The 17,568-nt window shown below is 37.2% G+C and overlaps 1 protein-coding gene across 1 annotated transcript in view; it reads right to left on the bottom strand.

Moving 5' to 3' along the window:
* Positions 1-1,424: 1,424 nt before the first annotated feature.
* Positions 1,425-17,568, bottom strand: part of RBM25 (RNA binding motif protein 25) — a gene marked incomplete at both ends in the record, with an annotated part of 47,820 nt that continues 31,676 nt past the window's right edge. The window contains 10 exons of the mRNA XM_084240296.1: positions 1,425-1,517; positions 4,295-4,342; positions 5,581-5,679; positions 6,031-6,305; positions 6,682-7,006; positions 7,915-8,065; positions 9,274-9,347; positions 11,965-12,054; positions 12,457-12,679; positions 14,580-14,866. Of these exons, the coding sequence (XP_084096422.1) occupies positions 1,425-1,517; positions 4,295-4,342; positions 5,581-5,679; positions 6,031-6,305; positions 6,682-7,006; positions 7,915-8,065; positions 9,274-9,347; positions 11,965-12,054; positions 12,457-12,679; positions 14,580-14,866 (1,665 nt within the window). The remainder of the gene's footprint in view (positions 1,518-4,294; positions 4,343-5,580; positions 5,680-6,030; positions 6,306-6,681; positions 7,007-7,914; positions 8,066-9,273; positions 9,348-11,964; positions 12,055-12,456; positions 12,680-14,579; positions 14,867-17,568) is intronic.

Raw genomic sequence — 17,568 nt, 5'->3', positions numbered from 1 at the left:
CTCTTCAGATGGTAAAAAAAAAATCTAAATCTAGTAACTGAAACTAAATTATGTTTTTAACATATTCATCCCTCCCAATCTTTTTCTTTCAAATAAATAGACATAGGAATAGCTGCACCTAGTTTACGTTAAGACCTTCTTAAAACTTGAATCTTCAAGTAATTTTGTTCCCTGGTGAAATTCCAATCTACAATTTAAAAAAGCCCCATATATATCTCTAAGCACACCATCAATGTATTTTTAAACTTTGATGAGCTAAGTTAAGCAAGCCGTGTGTGCACATACACATGAAAGATATAAACCCTTTACAAAACAAAAACTTAGTGGTAACTGCCTTAAATGATTTACCTTATCCTTAGAAATAAGTAAACTTTGTAAATTGCCATGCTGAATTCCTATTCTATTTTGTCAAACTTCCCTAGCCTGTAAAATTGTCTATTTTATCTTTGTTTTTAATAAGGATTTTTCTCTTATGCTTTCCAAATTAAGACCTTAAAAAACAACAACAAATAAACAGGGTACACAAAAATTAAACTAAGGACCAACTAGTGCAAAAATGCATTAAATAAAGCTCTCCAGAATCTAATGGTCTGCCTCATTTCTGAACAATGAAATTAGGGGTGGAAACCACTGTGATTCATACTCCCTTAAAAGAGAAGCTGAAGCAGGAAGCTAACAACAGGAAAATCCCATTGCATTCAATGAACTGTTGCTTGTCACAAGAGAATACCATACTCTGGGAGACTAATAACCTAATTATCCCAGACATTAGGGTTGGCACAATATCACGTTTCCTTTATGATTCTATTTTTCAACTGGGTAATGTTTAAGGGAACCCTCCAAAGCAAACTAGGGAAAAGACTTTTTTTTATACATACATTCACACACATTCATACAGAGATACAGCAGGAATGGATTGTCTTCTAATTTTCACACTCTAGTTTTAAATTCTATGCCTTCATGAGGGCTTACTATTTCTGATGGGGTGGAGGGGTAGGAGGGAGTAAAATAGATGTGTCTGGTATTCTGTCAATTAAGATCATTCATGTTGGTTCCTATACAGTACAATTCAATATTAAGTGCAATTCTGCAAAAGAATTGGGGAGTCATTTTAATATTTACAAGGAACAAATCAGCAGAACAAGATTATATCAGATAGGCTGTGTACAGTAGCTGTGGTTTATAAAACATACCAGTAATTTGTACCTGGTGAGTATAAAGAGAACCAAGGTAGGATTCCAGATGACTTTACAACCAAAGGAGTACACAGGGCTTCAACAAATTAGAGGACAAAAAAATTCACATTTTTCTACATTAAAAAAAATTACAGATGTCACAAATGTCTTTGAAGACAAAGAAAATTCAAAGTCCTTTGAAGGGTGTGAAAGAAGAAATCTGAAATGGAACACTAAATGTAAAAAGTTTTACTTCACAAGACCAATTTTCTTGGCTTCTGTTTCATATATCAATAATCTCCACATTTTGACTATAAAAACTTCTGCTTCTTCATCAAGTACCTAGGGGGATAAAAAAATCAGTAACACATGTTAAGATAAGCAATCATCACCACCTTCCAACAACAGTGACTGATATTAATTAACCACAAACTATCAATAAAATGAAAGTATGAGAACTGTATTAAATAGTACAATTATGATAATAATAAAGCATAAGCAAAACCCCATGACTTACTAAATACTGACAATACTTTTTTTGATACATTGTATTCTAACTTTTAAATTTACAAATACAAATTATATTTATACGTATCTGGAAAAATTCCTATGGAAAACAAATGTTTACAAAATGCAGTAATTTTGGTAGAACTAGACGCACACAATTAGCAATTTAATCCAGCATATCTCATTTACTCTCAAAACAACCTTGCAACCTTCTCACTAAGTTATTATGTATGTCACAATGAATTAAATATTAAATGAGACACTATAAAGCACTTAATAAAATGTCTGGGACATAGCAACAGAAAAAGTGAACACTTATCACCACAAGGGACACAAAAAGGGTCTTTTCCCCTTAGCAAATGAATAAATCAATTCTTATTCTTATTCTTTTAGCAACTTATAAATTAGGTGCATTGCATCCCTGCTTCTACTCCTGCCTTTATCCTACCAAACAGTTGGCGCTCTACTCCAGGGCTTAAATGGAACAGCATACGTCCTCCTACAGGAGGCAGCTATGGCTGAGCTCCAGGGCATCACTGCCACGGTGGGATGTGGCCGAATGTTGCTAGGACTCTAGAGATTAAGAAAACTGGTTTCTGGGCCTCCCCGGTGGCGCAGCTGTAGTGTGCTGGGTTGCGAAGCTGCAACAGGCTGGATAGCAGAAAACTACCATCTGGCTTTAGACATCACACAGTATTTGAACACAAAAGATCTTGACAGTAGAGTTCCTTTTTGTTTGGAACCCCAACTATACTCTTCCCTGACATCGCTACAGCTCAAAATGCAAGTTCCCCATGTCATCTGTCATCTTAGTGTTGTCTGATGTTTCTTCTTCCTCCCTGACTTCCCATTGCTACCATCCCGCTCTGCCCTTTGAAACACAATTCCAATTTATACTAACCATCCTTAACTTCTTTAATGAAACTTTCATCTCTTTTACTTATTGCAAAATATGGTCTGTGCCTTAAAGATCCTGACCCTCCAGTAGCTTTCTTAGAAAGTTCCTCATTTTAAAACGTCTTAGTATCCACACAACAGGGAAATGGCTGGATATCCGTTATTTCTAAAAAATTTCTTATAAAATAGGAGGAATGTAGAGGAACCAAATAATGGATGGGGGGGGGGTGGAAAGGATAATAAAGTAAAAATCAAAATCCACAGGCAACTATAGATAAGAGACATTCTGTAGGGAAGGAAGAGGGTGAAGTATCAGAATAGGGTAGGAAGAGCACAAGGACTATGGAGATGGTGCATGGGTGAAATGGTGGGAACTATACGGGGAAATCATACATGATGAATGATGTAATAAATATATATAAAAAATTCTTATAAGAAATATCTCCATTGAGGTACACGAGATCTCACTATACTACCTTTTCATTTCAACAGCAGCCATCCAGCAAATTCCTAGTCTATCATTCACATTAAATAATCACTCTAGGGCCTCCCCGGTGGCGCAGCAGTTGAGCGCTGGGTTGCGAAGCTGCCCGCAGCCTCTGCAGTGCAGTTCGATCCCTGGCTGCTGGGCGAGGATCCCACATGATGCGCAGACCCCTCCTGCTGCCCGCTGCTCCCCTCAGCAGTGTACTTCGGTCCTTCTGCCTGTTCTGCTCCCTGCTCTGGCTCTGGTGAATTCTCCCACCCTCCCACACTTCTGACTGTACCCAGTGCTTGTATAAACAAATAAATCTTTTAAAAAATCACTCTGGCAAGCTGGTTCCCATATTTATTCCCAATCCCTGTCTCAACATGCAGAAATTTCAATTTCCATATGCATGACATCAGCGTGCCCCCTAAACACTTACATGGCTGAAATCAGTATTTTGTACCCTGCCATCTATCAGGATTAATCCACCACATTTTCTTAAACATTCTATTCTCTGATTATAATCTCTCTTTCTAGTTATTTCAGTCCCACAACTTTGTTGGAACCACCATTTTCAAACTACCAGCTCTGTTCCAATTAACATTTTCTTCTTTTTTTAGCTTGGAGTTCAGTATTCACTCTCTCACGTTTACTACCACTTCTTTTTCTCACAAAATCACAACATTGGATAGATACAACCACCAATTGTGCTCATTATCCAAATTAAATATAATTGGGGATTTGAATGTTTACTGCCAAATCAACAGACATCTGACCAAGTGACAAAAAATTATGTAATATACACGACTCAATATAGATGGTAATTCCTGTCATGCTTTCCCTAACTGTCCTTAAGTCCTGTGCCCCCGCTACCATTATTTTTTTATGTCTATCCCCATTATACACATGTACACGAAAGGACCAATTATTGGTATGCCCATCTCCATGCTAGATCTTTAAGGATACATGTTCCACCATTTTTAGGATCTACCATAATAAGCACAAATACCAAAGGCAGAGGAGGAAGAGACTGGTAAAAAAGAAAACCCTAACTTTAGTGTTGTCTAATGATAACTTGCTGTGGGTACTTTTATCCTCTTTTAATGCATAGTCAAATTTAAATCCAAAAGCTATAAAGCAATTCTAGAACAAACAGGTAAAAAGAAAAATCAATCAAGTTCTCAGATGTTAATTTGTTCACACTGATATTAGTTAAAATGTTAATAACAATGAATTTCTAACTTACCATGGCCACATCATCTAAAATGCTCTGAGGTGAACTATGAGCCATAACCTAAAAGAAACAAACAACTGTGACTTTAAAAACAAAAAATTAGCAATATATTAAAGATATTTTTAATTATAAATCCTCAAACAAGTTCAGGAATATTGTGTGGCTAAAGAACATTGTCCACTCGCCAATAGACCTTTGACACCAGATCCAGACTTACAACTTTTAGTGCTACAACAGTTACAAATGGAAAGGACAGCCTAAATTTGCAATTACTAAAGAAAACATAGTAGTTCATAGTAGGAAAACAGCATTTCCTTAAAATGTAATTATTTCCCTTTACAGGAATAAGGCACTTCAACTGTAGTAACTGTCTCATTAAAGATAAGAATTTTGCCTTCAGTAAATGATAGAGGATGCAGTACACCTTGTGGTTAAAAGAACAATTTTTACAGGGTTGGCTCTGTACTTACTGTTTAACTATGGTATAATATAAACAGTGTTTCTCTTTAAGCCTCAATTTCTTCGTGGATAAAATACAGATAAAATATAAGAATACTGGGCCTCCCCTGGTGGCGAAGCAATTGGGCGCTGGGCTGCAAAGCTGCCCACAGCCTCTGCAGTGCCGGTTCGATCCCCGGCCACCAGCAAGGGTCCCACATGGCGCTACAGACCTCTTCTCCTGCAGTGCCTGCTGCTCCCCTCAGCAGTGTATTTCGTCAGTCTGCCTGTTCTGTTCCCCGCTCTGGCTCTGGTGAATTCTCTCAAATCCCCCCAACCCCCACCCCGCACTTCTGACTGTACCCAGTGCTTGTATAAATAAATAAATCTTTAAAAATATATATATAAGATTAATAACATTACGTAAGGTTGTTAAAGAATATCAAGTTCTATAAAATGTCTATCACAATACCTACTAACAATAAAGTCATAAATCTTTTTTTTTTTTAAGATGTATTTATGTATACAAGAACTGGGGTATATGCCAGAGGTGCATGGGGTGAGAAGATTCACTAGAGATAGAGTGAGGAGCAGAACAGGAAGATCTACTGAAATACACTGCTTAGGGAAGCAGCAGGCAAGACAGGAGAGTCTGCTGCAACATGTGTATTAGCTGCCTGGCCAGGGATTGAACTCATGCTGCAGTGGCTGGTGATAGCTTGATAGTGCTGATACTTGAACCAAAGCCATGAATCTTTCAATTGAAGCTAAGCTGTGTGAACTCAGCACGTTAAGATTTACAATTTTAAGTAGTATTTTAAAGTATATAACAAATGTTGGGAATAGAGGGAGTAAAATACCTTAGAACAAACAAAATCAACTAATGTAGCTTCTTCTTCACCTATGTATTCTATGATTTTCTTATTGATCCATGGTCTAATTCGTCTTTCCATCAATATCTGCAAAACAAAGCATGTTTAATTAAAGAACTTTTTATTACATTTACAAAAAGGCTATATAACTCTATGATTTTTCTTAAGACTAAACCATAGTACCACAGTATAATTTACAAATTAAAGTAAGAAAGTTATGTATTAAGATATAATTATTTGCTTTTAATTTATGAAGACTAGAAGCTCCACCAAGAATTTCCTTAATAATCTACTAAATCCCTTGGCCATAGCATTTACTCTGAATCAAGACTCCAGCCACATCATTATCCCTACTTGTCATTAATGTAATTAACTGAGTTTACATGTTATAGTTAGAACCACTTCCAATAAAAAGATGAAATACAGTTTGCTACTCACAGAATCCACAATAGACCAATCCAGGGGATAAGCAAAAAGCTCAGGTTTGGCTGTAGGGATTTTCTCAATGAGACTTTTAATATGTTTGCGCTTTTCTTCAGTGTTTACAGTGCCTTTGGCAGCATTTTTATCATCTTCACCATAATCCAGGGGAACGAGTTTCCTTTTTCGGGGTACATCATCACTGTCTTCATCTTCAAATTTGTTGAAGACACTATCTACAGGGAGTTTCTTTCTCTTCACAGAATTAGGCTGACCAGGACTATTGGAAGCACCTATAGTAAAAACACTCTATTAGTATGATTAATTTTTAAAAGTTACGTTTTATAACCCACCATCCCTCAAAAACAATGCAAAATATACTTCCACAAATCTCAGAGAAAGATCCCAACTGTAAAAAATAACTCGCTACTCACAAGTGCTAGAAAATTTAACTTTTCACTTCTTCTCAGAACTTGAGGCAGCTGCAGATATAGGAGCACTAGTAGAACTATGAAAACAATCGTGAGCTAGAAAGGCATTTTGAATATTTTTCTATCTACCTACCAAGCAGCACATATTAATTTTTTCCTTAAGGCAAAATTTAGGTATTTGCAGGGGGCGGGCAGAGAAGAATAAAGGAAGGAACAGAGAAAGGGAATGGTAACATACCCAGTTTAAGACTTAGTCCTATTTTTGGCCTATGCTCCTCAGGTTGTTGTTGATCTGGTGAATTTTCATGAGGAATAATAATACCACAGGGAGACTCATCCCCAGGAGTGTTGGGGGTTGCATTGCCACTGGCAGAAGAAACAGATGGGGCAGAGCTGATAGGTCTTAGAGTTGGTTTGAGACAGGGCTTTTGCTCGGGCTCTTCTTCCTCTTCCACTGGTTCCTCTCGTTTTTCTTCTTTTTCTTGCTTTTCTTCTTCCTCCTCCTCCGATTCTGGTTCTTGCTTTATCTGTGGTTGCCTGCGCCTCTCAGCCTCTTGTTCCATCTGAAACAAAAACAACAACCAAAAAATCTAATTAATTTAGACTACAATTATACATGACTCAATCAGCTTTTTGTCTTACATGATCCTACATAAAATCTACTTTTCTTTTTCACCAGCAATGATGAAACAACACTTCTGCGCCTATAATCAGAATGCTAAATATATCTGTAGAGTATATTAGGTACTCTACAAATGTTTTCTTTGATGCTACCCATGTATTGCTCTTTTTCAATGGCTTCTATGAACTCTTCAATGATAACAAAGGTAAACAGATATAACTGGCTGAAATAAAAATGAAAACATGTTTTTGTATTTTTTGTTAGTGAAACTAAAACCAGAAATTTTGCTTTAGAACAGTACACAATAGGCAACTCCACCCCCAGCTTTGTCAGATACAGTCATTTGTTATTTCTAAGTAATGGCTAAGGGTTGGTGGTAATGATTTTTGTATTTATGAACAACAGGAAAAGAAAGAAGTTATATGGGGATAAAAGAGAAATTTGGTGTCAAAGGCCTATGCCAAAATGAACACTCTCCCCAAAATTGTGAGACAGAATGATAAAAATTGAATGCACTAAGACACAGTACTTTCCTTTTTAAAATGACAAGCTGTTCATGGAGACATTTTTAATTTATTCTGGAAACCAAGTAGGGGATCAGTCAGAAAGAATTAAAACTACAAAATCCACTAAGTATTACAGCAAATTATAGGACAGGTTTCTAGCTAAGTTTTATTAAGATATTCAGTTATCTCATGTAATACATCACATAAATAAAGGAATAAGACATGGATAAAAAGTTTGAAGCAAGCTAGAAATCAAGTAAAATTGATGGAAAAAGTATTAGAAGCTTCTTCCCCAAAACAGCAAGATACATAAAATGTTGTTATTAACGGTATCATATCTCACCCTCTGGAGCTCTGCATCTGGATCTGGGTGCCCTTCTGCCAGGAGGCGTTGCCTGATTTCCTCTAGTTCCTCCTTCTCTCTTTTCCTATCCCGTTCATCTGCTTCCATTTCCTTTTCTCGATCACGCAACCTTTTCTGAAGAGCGCTACCTCTGTAAAAATAAATGGTCCTTATTTAATACTCAGATCATCAACTATTACACATGTATGTCTCCAACAACACCAGCTTTATAATAAAAGCTGCACTGAGGACTTGAGACTATCTTCAAACTCTGTATTTGCAGACCACCCAGGGTACCATACGTACTACATGTTAAGGCTGATAACTGAACATTGTTATTTACCACTACATCAATCATTTTAGTCATTATAAAATAGGTCTTAAACTTTGTACTTGTCTTAAACAAGTACAAAAGTAGCTATGAGAGTGGAAAAGAAAACTCTCATCTTACGCGTGTCCCAAAACAAAAAACCCAATATATATAATCTGATTTTTCTTGGAAATGAAATTGTGAAAAATTAGTATGAAAAGCATTAATACCACTCAGACTAGTTCTTTGCCATGTGGAAAAATCCCAGGAGGAACTAGTACACAATCAACAGAGGGCAGACAGTCTATCTAGCAGTTTATCTCATAATGCTGAAATTATATAACACTGCTATTTTATGCTTTAATCTTTATGCTCATTTTTTATTTTTACTTTTTTAAAATAGATTTATTTTATTTATTTATGCATACAAGAACAGGGGTCTAGGCCAGAGGTGCAGGGGGTTAGAGGATTCACCAGAGACAGGTAGACTGACTAAAATACACTCCTGAGGAGGGCAGCAGTGAGACAGGAGAGTCTGCTGCACTATGTGGGTTAGCTCCCTGTTTCCTGGCCGGATCAAACTCATGCTGCAGTGGCTTGGCAATAGCTTGATAGCGCTATGACTTAACCCCTGTGCCACCAGGGAGGCCATTATTTTCACATTTTTTTGCAAAGTCAAATCTTGACATTCTTTCAATTTAAATTGCTAATTCCCAATTATTATGGCTACAGTGTCTATTTAATTATATATCTAAAAATACATGCCTGGATCATGCTAGACATGAGAGATAATTCTAGACTACTTTAGTCATAAAAATTAGTTATTAACTTGGTATAAAATTGGACCACTTTAAACTTCTACCTCCCCAAAAAAGATACATAGAATTGTTGATTCTTTTCCAATAGCTCTTCCCATCCTGCCGGCAGCTGCTAACCCTATCATCTACGGGTGATTACAAAACAAAACAAGATTTCTTTCTTATTCCACTAAGTTAGGGATAAACAAGGGGAAGAGCTATGTATGAGTTCATAAAGCAAGTCTTCATTACCTGTAATATTTGGGATCATCTCTATCATCATCATAATCTTCCAAGAATTCCTTCAGCCGTTTAGCTTCTTTTGCCTTTAAGGAAGTGAAGAAGAAAGTGGGCAAAATTAACATAAGTCATTTAAATTAATCCCCTTCCCCTTTCTTTGTAACAGATTTTCCTTATCTGTATCACTTAACTTTATAATTCTCTTATTTCATAACATTAGCTATATATTGTCTCTTGTAAAACAAATCAGACTTAGGACTCATCTGTAAAATGAACACCACTTATAGTACATTAAAATTTCTCTGAGTATAATCTACAAAGCAATTATTTTCAAATGAAACTGAGCCCAAGACAAAATTGAAAGCTATTGAATTTGTTGACTGGGCAAAAATATTTTACATTTAGAGGTAGGTAATACAACAAGTAGTTATTATGAAACGCAGGATTAAAAATTTAAATCACTTTCATGCATAAATCTAAAGGTACTGCCTATCTAAACTTTGAGTAAACGAACCATAAAAATTCACGATCTCTTGCTTCTATTTTGAGAATTTCAAATACAACTATTGTGCTTAAAGTAACTACAGGTAACGATTATATAAACATTGATTTACAATCTAACTCTCTTTATTATCTATATACAAAGCAGATAATGATAGTCTTCTGGCTACAGTAAAACTTAAACACATTTCATTTCATTTAAATGTTACCTCTCTATAAAGACTTACCCAATCTAACCATCTATGTGCGCGACCCCTTACCTCAGAAAAAATTAGTCATTCTTTCTCTGTACTTCAGAATACTGTGAACACACCTTCACACACAAGCCATAGTAACTATCTTATTTCTGACAATACCACACACTTTTTTTAAGGTTAGTAGCATTATTTATTCTTGTATGCCTATAACAAGGCTGGAATATAATGTACTCTAAAAATTTGTTAAACAAAGAAAAGTAAACTGCCAGGTAGCAAGGACAATAGTTACAAATATCTAAATAAAGAACAGGAAGGCTCATAAAGCACATTCTAAAAGTTACCACTCTTGAGTAGCAACTTTCACTTTTTACATCCTATACTTCTATTACACGAACATTTTTATAATGGGCAAGTAATTTGTTTCTGGACTTTTTGTAAAGCCCCTGAACAAAAATAAATTTTTCTTTCTTTTTTTTTTTAAAATATTTATTTGTCTGTTTGTTTGTTTTGTTTATACATGCACTGGGTACAGACAGAAGCGCGGGAGGGTGAGAGAATTCACCAGAGCCAGAGCGGGGAGCAGAGCAGGCAGAAGGACCGAAGTACACTGCTGAGGGGAGCAGCGGGCGGCAGGAGAGGTCTGCGCGCCATGTGGGACCCTCCTCCGGTGGCCGGTGAGCAGCTGGGGATCGAACCGTTGCCGCAGAGGCTGCGGGCAGCTTCGCAACCCAGCGCTGAACCGCTGCGCCACCGGGGAGGCCCCAAAAATAAATTTTTCTTAAGCAAGGACTTCAGATTTGCAAAAGAAAGCAGAATGATTTTTTTCATGTTTGCTTAACAGTGTAATTGATAGGAAATATTTCTTCAAATAATTATATTTTATATTCTCCCCCTATTTTCTAGCCTAGGGATGAAAAAGGATGGTAAAATGGGAGCTACAATCCAAAATTATAATTTATTCTATGAGGTTAGAGGGTTTACTATCTGGAAAGCCCACACTATCTGTCTAGTTTGCTGCAAGCACCCTTTTGGTTACTTACAAAAACTCCCTCTATGTCTCATGTTCAAAAGCTATTTGAAGAAGATTCCTAACTTCAGTGAAGTTTTTGGAAGAATAATCTCCAAACTGGAGATAAAGAAACTTTCATGAAATTCTGGTAAAGACAGAACACATGGAACATACTAGTGAAGCAAATACTATGGCAAAGTAAATTATCTTTGTATCATTTCACTTAGTAACAACCTTTGTATCATCACACATACTATGTCAATTTTTTCACTCTTACTCAGTGTAAATGCAAAAATCAAGATTCATTTTTGTGATTATCATGTAGTCAAAAGAAAGGTAAAACTATTTCATGTTGGGATTCCCCGGTGGTGCAGCGGTTGAGTGCTGGATTGAGAAGCTGCCCGCAGCCTCTGCAGCGCCGGTTCGATCCCCGGCTGCTCCCCGGCCACCGGAGGAGGGTCCCACATGGCGCACAGACCTCTCCTGCCGCCCGCTGCTCCCCTCAGCAGTGTACCTTGGTCCCTCTGCCTGCTCTGCTCCCAGCTCTGGGGAATTCTCTCACCTTCCCGCGCTTCTGACTATACCCAGTGCTTGTATAAATAATAAATAAATAAATCTTAAAAAAAAAAAAAACTATTTCATGTTAAAAAGACAATATTGATTTATAAAGAGGTCTTTGCACACTACTGCTGCTGTCATCTAAATGTACCATAAAAAATGCTGCAGACTCTTAAAGAATGTTCTATAAATTCTCATAACCCTTTGCAAGAAATACTGACAGTACACCTAACATAATTTTGTTTGTAGGCAGCAAGAAATAGAAGGAAAAGAGGTTTTGGTGTACTGAAATTTTCTCAAGGTTACCTGGAATATGTTCTAAAAGTATACAAACTGGGAGCTTATACATTTCAATTATAAAGTTATTTCTAGCTAACAGTAATGATTTGAGCTGATTTTTACATGAAAAATCACTTCTTAAAAAATCTAGAATATTACCATTTCTCTTCTTCTTTCTTCTTCCCTTTCAGCCTCTTTCTCATACTCCCGGGTTTTCTTCCGTTCTCTGATTTCCCAATTCTTAAGGCGCTAAGAAATAAATTGTCAGAGCTTTAAAAATGTATACAAAGGGGCCTGGGCCTCTCTGGTGGCTCAAGGGGTTAACCACTACACTATGAAGCAATCCACAGCCTCTGCAGCACGAGTTCGATCCCCGGCGGCCAGGGAGCAACCCACATGGCAAAGCAGACCTCTCGTGCTCTCCCACTGCTCCCCTCAGCAGTGTATTTCAGTCAGACTGTCTATTCTGTTCCTCACTCTGTCTCTGGTGAAATCCTTTCACCTCCTCACCCCCTGTATCTCTGGCCTGTACCCCAGCTCTTATATGCATAAATAAATAAATCTTTTTTAAAAATGTATACAAAGGGCTCCACAAATTCTGGCTAACCTACTAAGTACCAATCTTTGCATAAAGGCATTCCCTCAAATTACCTCTTGATAAGCAGCTTCTTTTTCTCGGAGTTTTCTTTCAAGTTTTCTTCGCTCATAAGCATCTTCCTCATCCTCTTCTCGGTCCCGTTTCTTGTCTTTCTCTCTCTCTCGTTCCCGTTCCCTTTCTCGCTCTCTCTCGCGCTCCCGTTCTCTCTCGCGCTCCCGTTCTCTCTCTCTCTCTCTTTCACGCTCCCGTTCTCTTTCACGATCTCTGCTCTTTTCTCTATTTAAACAAATTTAAAAATCTGTCAGTCTCCTGTTTTCCTTTAAAAACTAAGACAACAATTATTACAGTATACAAACTCACAAGTCAGAATTTAGCATTTGATTTCTATAAAATTAAACTGCTCTGTGAATTTTCAGTAAGACAGGACATAATTCTAGTCTCAAATTCTGAATTCCAATCTAAATTCAATATTAATACTCATGGATATCTCAGAAAACAAAAATATGAGCTAATGCACATGTTAGAAGATAGTCTACTACTTCACAGTGATCAAAGAACAATGGTATTGGCAAAGGTGTAGAGAAATGAGCATTTTCGTATGCTGCATAGATAAATTAGAACTATATCTATTGGGAATGAAAAGTTCTCAATAATTTAGAAAGACAAAACCATATGCAGAACACAGTATTCTGCCACTAGTCTAATTAAATAGCAATATATATTTTAATACATATGTAACAATAAACACTTGTGGTTCATACCTATAGTAAAAGCACTGATTTAATAATGTATAAAAGCACTGACTGGGCCTCCCCAATGGCGCAGCGGTTGAGCGCTGGGTTGCGAAGCTGCCCGCAGTCTCTGCAGCGCCAGATCGATCCCCAGCTGCTCCCCAGCCACCGGAGGAGGGTCCCATATGGCGCGCTGACCTCTCCTGCCGCCCGCTGCTCCCCTCAGCAGTGTACTTAGGTCCTTCTGCCTGTTCTGCTCCCCGCTCTGGCTCTGGTGAATTCTCTCGCCCTCCCGCGCTTTCTGACTGTACCCAGTACTTGTATAAATAAATAAATAAAATTAAAAAAAAAAAGAGAAGGGGTCTTAAAAAAAAATAATAAAAATAAAAGCACTGACTGAGTATGTCAAATTCTCAATAATGGTTATTTAAGAGGAAGGGAGGGAAGGACTTTAATGCCCACTAAAGATTAAGAGTACTGGACTTTCAGTTCCACACCTAGTGGACTGACCTAAAGTGGACTTACCCCCTCCCTTCTGCTATAATCACATGGAAAATGTGCCAACATAGAAATGTCTATTTGAAAACTAGCTTAGGAAAAAAAAACTTTCCTCTCCCTTTCTACTCTCTCCCTTTTCCATTTTCCTTATTCATTTTTGCTGTACCTCACCCTTGAAAGAATTTGTAATAATTCATGAAAATAAATTCAATGTAATGAGCAAAAATCCTTAAGTTTAAAAAAAAAAAACAGGGCCTCCCAGGTGGCGCAGCGGATTGAGCACAGTGCTATGAAGCTGTCTGCTTCTATAGCGCCAGTTTGATTCCCAGCCGGCTAGGGAGATTCTTACATGGCGGGGCAGACCTTTCCTGCCTTGTCCGCTGCTCCCCTCAGCAGTGTACTTCGGTCCTTCTGCCTGTTCTGCTCTCTGCTCTGTCTCTGGTGAATTCTCTCACCCTCCCGCGCCTCTGGACTGTGCCCCAGTGCTTGTACCAAAAAAAAAAAAAAAAAAAAAAAGCCAAAGGTGAAATTACTTGGAGCCATAATTAGGGTAATTCAGGGCCTGGAGAGTGAGTTGTGGCCATCCAGTAAGCTACAGAACCAAACAGAGACAGCAGGGGCTAAAAGCAATGGTATTAGAGCTGATTTCCCCATTTACAGGAGCCCTTAATGAAAATGAGTAGAAAAACTGCCCACCAACCAGGGAAACGACAGGAAAGCAAGTCTGTCCAGGACACTGGATGTGTTCCAGGTCTCTGTGAAGACTGACTTCCGACAGAAACTAACCTTAAATGTTGAAAATTGTTACACACAGGTATTACAAAGGTGAGACAGCAAGCCAAGAAAGGAAGTCCTTCATCACATCCGTATAGTAAATTATCCTATAGAATGTGAACCTGTTGTCCCACCAAAGCTATCAGGAAAACAGTACTTCTATAAAGTCTTACCTTGATCGACTTCGATCCTTATTCCGATCTGAACTCCTTTCCCGATCTCGGTCCCGATCTCTCTCTCGATCCCGATCTCGATCTCTCTCTTTTGTCCGGTCACGATCCCTATCCCGTTCTCGTTCCCGCTCCCGTTCCTTCTCCTTTTCTCGTTCACGTTCTCTTTCCCTTTCTCGTTCCCGTTCTCGCCTTTCTCGTTCCCTTTCACGCTCCCTCTCTCTTTCTCTCCGTTCTTTCTCAATTTCCTGTCTTTCTTTTTCCTTTTTGCCTTTCTCTTCTTCCAGTTTCTAGAAACCAATAAAAGTGCTTTTAGAGTTAACTCTGTAGCTCCAGTTTTCCTATTTTTCCCGGCGCAATGCCCAATATTGGGAACAAGAAACCAAACCACTGGTACTTTAACATTAAATACCTGTGGTTTTACTTGACAAACTGAAGTAATGACAAGACTAGATAAATTTCGTGCAAAACCATATACTCTAACAGACCAGGAATCTCCAATCTTGGATGCTGGGAGATTGTGTCAAGTGTGGCTACCCACCCAATGATTATGTAAATTGGTGATTCATAATTTCTAGAAATACAATCACTTGGTAGAAATTTAATTCCTCCCATTAAAAATTTCTGTAAATCAGTTGGACTATTCATACTCATTACAATCCCAGTCTTCCCATTATCTACAGGTTACTAGTTGAGGGTTTAGAGGGGAGGTGGAGTACAAGTAAGATCATTATAAAGCAACTAAATAATCTGCCCTTTAGTTTACCCACCCTCCAAAAGATAACCTGAATCCAGTCAAGATCTGCCCTACTATCCATGGAAACAGTACTCCCACCATTGCAAGATGGACAGCCCACCAAATAAAAAAATTTCAAAATAACTCACTTCAAGCAAAAATGTACATTATAATATTTTCATTTCATTTAATTTTTAAAGTGACATATTTATTTCCATTATGCCTACAAGACAATAATATATCAACAGTGATAAATCCATCCTTGGAAGGAACGGTTGTATATAAACTTACAGATGCTGTGCTAGGACATGGATCGCCAACACTGGATTAACCTTGCCTATAAAGCTATGTTTCTGGGAGGAAGAGCAAGTACATGGTTCACAAATAAACCAAATAACAAAATAAGACCAAGTTTGTTCCCTGATAAGATTACCAGTGTACCACACGATTTCAACACAAAACTCAAGAAAAAATTACCCAAAATAGGAAAAACAAAACAAAACACATTTACTCCTTTGGTTCCATGTTTAGTGTCACCGAAATGAAATTTAAACTGTAACAATAAAATGTGCATTTTTCTTTTCTCAGTCAGGTAAAGCATTTAAAACAACTTTAAAAAGCAATCTTACCTGTTATACTCTTTTTCTCTTGCTCATGGATCAGAGAACTGATAGAGGATTATGAAAGAAAAGCTAATGCATGAGAAATCAATATATTCAGCTGCTGTGCCAGTCAATACCAAAGTAGAATACAGGCAAAGCCAATACTGAATACATTGAAATTAGAAAGGGAAGATAAAAGGAATGGTAGAAAGAAAACAGAAACTGAAAGGTATTTCAAAGGGCAAATTCTAACTTCTGAAACAGTTCTAAGGGAATATAAAAATTTATATTGTGAAATAAGGCTAGACTATACTATGTAAAACTTACCTCAGTATCATACACTTATAAAGAAATTTTTATATCTGAGATAATACTTACAGATTATTTTAGCTGTTCCAATAATAATTTCTTTTGTAGAATTCCTCAATTATTTAATTCTTGCTTATTCACTGCACTACTTATTTCTTCTAGGTGTATAGCACCACTTATGTTAAATAACAATGTTTCATAATCCATTTAAAAAGTTTTGTTTTCAATAATTGAAAAAGCAAGTGAATCTGGTTCACACTAACTGCATTTCAAAAAGATTTCTATATGTAGTAAATAGACACACCTACATACACACAAACATATATTTTTTCTGACAGACTAAAGAAAGAGGAACTGAAGTGAGTCTAAAAAGATGTTAAGTAATGAAATAATGAAGAGGAAAGGAGAGGGAAAAAAAATCGTAAATCTTACCTTATTCTCTCTTCAGACTCGTCCGTGCTGTAAATGGACGCCCCCTGCCACGCTGATACCCTAAGTCTGTGGTTATTTAATAAACTCATACCAAAACATGCAAAGGTTCACTGAGCTCATTTTTTTGTTATTGTAGTTTCAAACATCCCCTTTAACCATACCACCCAATAAAACAAACTGTTTTTCATTTTGATTTTTTTTAAAGCACATTTTTGAAATTTAAAACACCAACCCTCTTACCCCAGTGAAGTAAGTCTAAGGCAGTCAATGCCTGACAGCTTCTCAAACTATGAAGCAAACTTTTTTTTTTTAATTAATTTTTATACTTTATCAATGACATGACAAGGTTTAACAAGTAACAACAAAAAAGGGGCTGGGGTAAACCACACACACAACTGTATACCATTTTCAAGCTTACTCAGAACCCTGATTTTGAATATTAAACCTAACCAAAAGTATTCCTCTAAAATGATATCCCACAAACTCTTTTTAGCTATCAGAAGTAATTTGGGATAACTGCATTGGTGCTTTCAGACAAATTTAATTCCCGAGAAAGCACTGATATCTGTTAAGTCTTTAGCAGCACTGAATCAATGGTATTAACTGTCAACTTGTGATTTAGAGCAAAAGAAATAATGAGATTGACTCAAAGAAGAAATGAACACAACATTTTACTGAGCTAAAGGTCACTCAGTTAAAATCTTATCTCTAACATCAAAATACATCTCATGCAGTGTTTTGCATTTCACTATCTGTAAGCATCACCTTCAATGAGAACATTCACAGAGGCACCAACACTGAGAGAAGCTTTCAATAGGCAAAACTCGTGAGTGGGATTTACTATGCATAAATACCCATTTCCAAGCCAGTTACCCCTTTGCATATTTTTCTGAGGGGGCATCCATAAATATAA

The sequence above is a fragment of the Talpa europaea genome (genome assembly GCF_964194135.1).
Source record: "Talpa europaea genome assembly, chromosome: 8".
NCBI lineage: Eukaryota > Metazoa > Chordata > Mammalia > Eulipotyphla > Talpidae > Talpa > Talpa europaea.
The sequence above is the reverse complement of the archived record's forward strand: the minus strand, read 5'-3'. Positions and strand labels throughout refer to the sequence as shown.